We start from the raw sequence: 6,441 nt of genomic DNA, 5'->3' as shown, positions 1-6,441 counted from the left end.
AATATATATATATATATATATATTGTAAAAATATACAATATACAATATACAATATACAATATATATATATATTGTAAAAAATCGAATTTAAAAATACCATCAATCAAATTTTTTTAAGATCATTGTGATAAATGTAAGGAGAATACAGTCTTTTTCCTTAAAAAAGAAAAATAAACATTTTGAATTTAAAAAAAAAAATGTTAAAATCTCACATGATTTCAGGTTCAATTTAATAATCCAATCTCGACTCATCTCTGAAAGAAAAATGTATAAAACTAAAACAATGAAGAAGACTACTTACAACCGGTATATACCATCAAAGACCTCATCAATCACCAAACTTCTAAAGAACAATCTTTAAAAAGAAGACAGAAATCAGAGTGCATAGAGACCTTCGCCTAGAGCAATTTAAATCACCGCTAGAGACCACGTCGACCTGATCGTAACCCCTCCCATCAATGCTTCCCCCATGGCCACAAATACTATCCTTCACGATGAAGGGAGCGGTCGAGAGAATCGTCCTGTAAATTTGAACGGAGGAGTGCGCCCGCGATACAAGTTAGTCGAACTCTGTGCTAAAAGCCAATCTGCAGCCAGCTGCGATTAGCGTGACCGTTCTCGTCGTCTTCGTCATCGTCAACGGAGCCAGCCGCAGCCTCGGGATCGAACTTCCGAGATAGATAATACTTCAGGATGTCCAAGTTGGAAGACCTCTCCTCTCTTTAACTCGGCTCTTTCCGCCCCCACCACATCCTGCAATTGCAACCTGGGAAAGTAGCTTGGAATTACGGTCATCGGTAGGCGTGGATGTGTTTGTACTTCTATTTTCTGTGTGATTCAATTTATTTTCGTGACGTCGACTACGAGAAAAGTCCATCGAGAACATATGTAACTCGTAAAAGAGCTAGGTTAAGTTGGAAAAGATAAGGTTAGATTGGTTTGAGTAGCGATGGGATCAATTATATCACGAATAAATTAGATTAGATTAGAAAAAGATTGAATAATTGGTAAAAATACATTTCTTGAAATTTAATGAAATTAAGGAGTTAAATTTTGAGAATGAAAAAAAGTTTTGCCTAATTTATATAGTTTTAGAAAAATATAAAAATATGTAAATAGAAAAATGAGAATATGTAAATAAAAAAAAAATGAAAAAACAATAGATTATTTCGTTTCTTATTTATACATTTTAAAATATATATAAGGATTAAGTTATAAGTAATTTTCAAAAAATTATTTAATTATAATACATAAATTTAGATTCATAGAAACGTAGATTTTTAAATTAGCATTTTAATTAGATTTTTAAATCAGCATTTTTAAATTAAATGCAAATCTTTATATATCTTGATAGAAGAATAAATGGGCTCATATTAATATAATAATAATAACAAAAACCAATTATATTCGAATATTTTGAAATATGTATTAAGTAAGTTAGTATTCGAAGTGAATCAACTTTAGCATTAGATTTAATTTAGATTTAGATTTACTATTAAATTTGATCCTATCGCTAGTCACAGGTAACTGTTCTCTTACTTTCTTTCTTCATTGTCTTTCTTCTTTTTTCTTCTTAAAATTCTCTTCATCTATATTTTCTTTCGATTCAGGCCGATTTGCGATAATGAGTTTTGAAACTCTTTTAACCCTTTTGTCTCAACGAAGAAAGACACAATTTTGAAGACCGTAAAATTCTATTTTCTTGTGGTGATCACTTCTGTTTTTCAATCTAACGAAAATTCTTGGCGTTATATTTTTAATATTTGGAAATGGAATAAATTACACTTATAGTAATCATATTCTACTTATTTATTTGTTGAAGAAATTTTTATCATCAATTCTTGAAAATGCAATTTCAATTTTTGAGACACATATTTGTTAAAAATTTAAAATACATATCATACAAAATATGAAAATATTTTTTTCTATCTCATTTATAAGAAAATGAGAAAGAAATTATCGATAATTCAAAACACTTAATTTCTCAGATAACTAATGTATTTTAATCTCAATTTTGTGATAATTATCTGGATATATCTATTATATGTATAGATGAATAAAAATGAAAAAAATTTTAAATTGTTGGAGAACAAATTTAAAAAGAAAAGAAATAATAGAGAAGATTATTTAGATCTTAAGAAGATAGTTTAAATCCCAGTCCTTTTATTTAAAAACACGATTCAATGACAGAGATAAGAAGTTTCCAGAATTAAAAAAGTTGTATTTAAAGTATGTAGAATGAAGCTCATTAATTATTATTGAAATAAATTTTGAATGATTAGAGTATTTAAATATTTAATATTTAAGAGTATATTAATTTATTATTTTTTGATAAGAAATTTTAAGAAGTTATCATCAAAAAATAAAACATCTATCGAGAAAATAATATTATCATGAGATAAATATTAAAAATATTTTTCAAAAATATTTTATCATTATATAATAATAATAAAACGTGAGAAGTATTGAAAATTGTTCCTGTTTGCAAAAAAAAAAAAATAAGCCGAAAAAAATTTATCGAACTAATCTTTATCGATCGGCGCATCTACGTGCTACAATGATCGATCTTTCGCGGATGCTATGGGACAAACGATTGCCACGAAGGATTAACAGAAATTTATGCAGCAACATCTGCCACCGGTGTCTCAGTATTCGCCCGTTGCTGATTCAATCGTGGCACGCAGCTGGGCCATCGCGCGGGATCGCGTTAACATCTTCGAAGTTGGCAGACGACTTAACATTTATCACGTGAGATTAATTAATGACAACGAGGCGGGACGTAAGCGTATATACCTGGCAAACAGTGCATATTCTCCTTCCTTCCAGTATCCTCTTTCTCTTTCTGCTTCCGTTTCACTTTTACACGCGTCTCTCTCTCTCTCTCTCTCTCTCTCTCTCTCTCTCTCTCTCTTTCTCTCTCTCTTTCTCTCTCTCTCTCTCTCTCTCTCTCTCTCTCTCTCTCTCTCTCTCTCTCTCTCTCTCTCTCTCTCTCTCTCTCTCTCTCTCTCTCTCTCTCTCTCTCTCTCTCTCTCTCTCTCTCTCTCTCTCTCTCTCTCTCTCTCTCTCTCTCTCTCTCTCTCTCTCTCTCTCTCTCTCTCTCTCTCTCTCTCTCTCTCTCTCTCTCTCTCTCTCTCTCTCTCTCTCTCTCTCTCTCTCTCTCTCTCTCTCTCTCTCTCTCTCTCTCTCTCTCTCTCTCTCTCTCTCTCTCTCTCTCTCTCTCTCTCTCTCTCTCTCTCTCTCTCTCTCTCTCTCTTTCTCTCTCTCTTTCTCTCTCTCTTTCTCTTCGCTTAAATTATTCGTTCGCTCCATCTCTTTCTTGTTTTCTCGAGACAGATGGCGAGAATGTTCTCGTCTCGAGAACATCTGGAGAACTCGATTTGCTCTTGATATGTATGTATACATGTACTTAAGCGCATGTATATGTATGTATTTCCTTCTGATCTCTTGCTTTCGACGATTCCTTTTTTCTTTAATTTTTTTAATGGTTTGTTATTGTCAGATGGTTTAAAATGTTTTATATGCTTTATTTTAACGGATTTATATTCAATAAACTTATGTTCTTGATATGAATTTATTTTTATACTTTCGTTACGATTTATATACAAAGAATAATCAAAAAACTAAATTTCCCTCAATAATTAATTATATGAAAAATAATTTTAATAATATTTCTGTATACGTAAAATGTTTTCCGAAAATAAGTTGATCTAATTTCTTTTGAAATTTACTCTTATATTTATAATTTAAATTTATTAAAGTTTTTGGTGAACGAATAATAACGAAAGAAAAGATTTGAAAAAGTTTGAATCAAAAATTCTATGATAATACAAATTAATGGATAATGTTATTGTAATATGTATATTCGAGATAGATTAGAAATATTCGAGTAAAATGGAATTTTAAAAATTTTAGTATAATTTCAAGGAATCAAATACTATCGAGCTATCATCTTTAATAACTGCACAAACCAATCGTATTCGATTATTGCCGAAATTGATTTACATGCTTTTGGCAATATTGAAATCTCGATTTTATCCGATTTTTTGTAATCTATCCCAAAACTTGATTCTCTATATACATATAAAAATATGTAAAAACTTTATAAATAAAGGTTTCTTTATAAATAAAAGAAAATAGGAAATTTTATTTTGTGATCCATCATCGTATTTCTAAACTGAATTATTGTATATACGAAAAAATATACTTTATATATTATAATTTAAAGAATTTATTGTGTTTGTAAAACTTTATATCTGTTATATCTGTTATAATAATAATAATTTAAAAAATATATATTATAATTTAAAGAATGTTTATTGCATTTATAGAAGTTTATATCTATTATAATAATAATTTTATGAATCTAATAAATAATTTATTTATACATTCTAAAATATATCTAAGACTAGTCAATATTAAAATATTTCTAGTAAAGTTTAATATAAAAAAATTAATCTGAAAATATAATTGACTGGAAATTGGAGTAAGGTACTATGTAAAAAATGTAAAAAAATACTATATTTTTCTAATAAATAGAATATTTAAGTAAGATTTTTAAGTATTTATAATATTATATCTATATATATATCTATTTGTATATATATATTTGTTATATTTTATATATTATTATGCTTAAAACTATTTAAACAATGAAAGACAGCAAAATTCGGAATCAAAAATAGAAATTCATTCCTAAATTTTCTAAGATTTCTAAATGCATTAAATATTAACTATTATTTAGCATTAATCTTCTAAATGATGGAATGGTTATTTTAATTCAGTTTCAAGTTTAATACTGTATGTTGCATAACATAGTTTATCTTTTCTTCATGTAGAACTTATCCGAATCCTTTCTTTTAATGTTTCAAAATAGAAAAGATTTCAATCGAAAGCTTTTTAATCACATATCTTAAAGCGATACGATAATTGATTTATGGCATTTTGGTATTTAGCAGAGCATTTGAACTTCGAAAGAACTCCATCCGTTCAGAGCAAAGTTCATTATCTTCAGCTGAAGATCTTCAACGTGAGAGAGTGAGTTTTCAAGTGACGAGAGTGAGAATTTAACATAAATCGCAACTTACAGAAAGCTGAAAACAAAAAAAGAAAACAAGATAGTCATGTAGCTTTAAAGAAAGTATAAGAAATTACATAAGGCTACATTTTTAGTTAGTACTAAACAAGTTTTTATTATCATGTTATTTTCAATTGATAATTTTACTCGAATTGTGATATTGATAAAAAACAAATTATAATAATTAAAATTTTTTTTATTTAAAATAATTTTATAATATATATAATATATAATAACTTAGGTAATTTAATTATTATTAAATTTAATCTAATTTAAAATATTTTTAATTATATAACATTATATATAACATATAAAATATATATTTAATAATCGAAGCTGAACTAGAATTCTTTTTCTATTAAATATGTAAACTTATATTTTTTTAATAATTAGAAAAATATAATTTTTAATTATTCAATTATTTTAATTCAATTATTTTAATTTTTCGAAATATTTATTAATGTAAGAATGATAAAATATTTGATGATAAAATGAAAATATATAAAAGATTGCAATTTATTTTTTATAAAAGTTTATAAATTTTATAAAATTTTTTAAAAATTTTTTATAAAAGTTAAGAAATAAATAGAATATAAATGCAGTTATTTCGAAAAATATTATAAAAATGGTATGGTTTTGATTCTTATGCCTATATTATACCTATACATAAATACATAAATACATTAAGTAATAAAACTATTTTATTAATGCATTAAAGTATATTATATTATGTGTATAAATATTATATATAAGTCTTGATATAAATTATTTAAATATTCAAGAAAAATAAAAAAGATGTAAATTTTTTATATATATTCTAAATAATTTATAATAACAATTTTTTATAATTTGATATATTAAAAACTATTTTTATTAAACAATTTTATCATTTTTTTTTAATATTATTTTTTGATGTATAATTTATTTTAGAAGAATTTAAGTAAAAAAAAACTTATTATTTTTAATTTGATAATATAAAGAATATATACACATTTCCGAATATATAATTTGTCTTTTAAATTACAACATTATCCGAATATTTATGGAATTGTATGTAAACACAATTTTCACCAATCTAATATCTAAAAGAAAACATTAAATACTAAAAATTCTTATCTCTTAATAAGAAAACCAGCATCTCGTTCTTATCGAAATACAAAACTGTTAGTTGTTCTCATTAATTCTGTCGGAATGTTCTTACTTTATCCACCCTAAATAAATTCCCCAAGATAACCATTGTCTGACAATCGTTTAAATTTCTCTCAACAATAATCCAAATCTATCAAAATCCACAATTTTTCACATCGAAAATAATTATTTTCCATGCATGGACCTTTTATAAACGCATTTAATATTTTTCGACTAAT

General features: G+C 25.9%; 1 protein-coding gene across 1 annotated transcript in view; it reads right to left on the bottom strand.

The window, feature by feature from the left end:
• LOC102675461 (max-interacting protein 1-like) overlaps positions 1 to 6,441 on the bottom strand; it is a gene marked incomplete at its 5' end in the record, with an annotated part of 184,526 nt that overhangs the window by 52,149 nt on the left and 125,936 nt on the right. The window contains one exon of the mRNA XM_006617530.2: positions 5,085 to 5,090. Within this exon, the coding sequence (XP_006617593.2) occupies positions 5,085 to 5,090 (6 nt within the window). The remainder of the gene's footprint in view (positions 1 to 5,084; positions 5,091 to 6,441) is intronic.

This window comes from Apis dorsata, unplaced genomic scaffold (genome assembly GCF_000469605.1).
Source record: "Apis dorsata unplaced genomic scaffold, Apis dorsata 1.3 scaffold_311, whole genome shotgun sequence".
In the NCBI taxonomy this organism is placed as follows: domain Eukaryota; kingdom Metazoa; phylum Arthropoda; class Insecta; order Hymenoptera; family Apidae; genus Apis; species Apis dorsata.
Note: the sequence above shows the minus strand (reverse complement) of the source record. Positions and strands in the feature narration are given on the sequence as shown.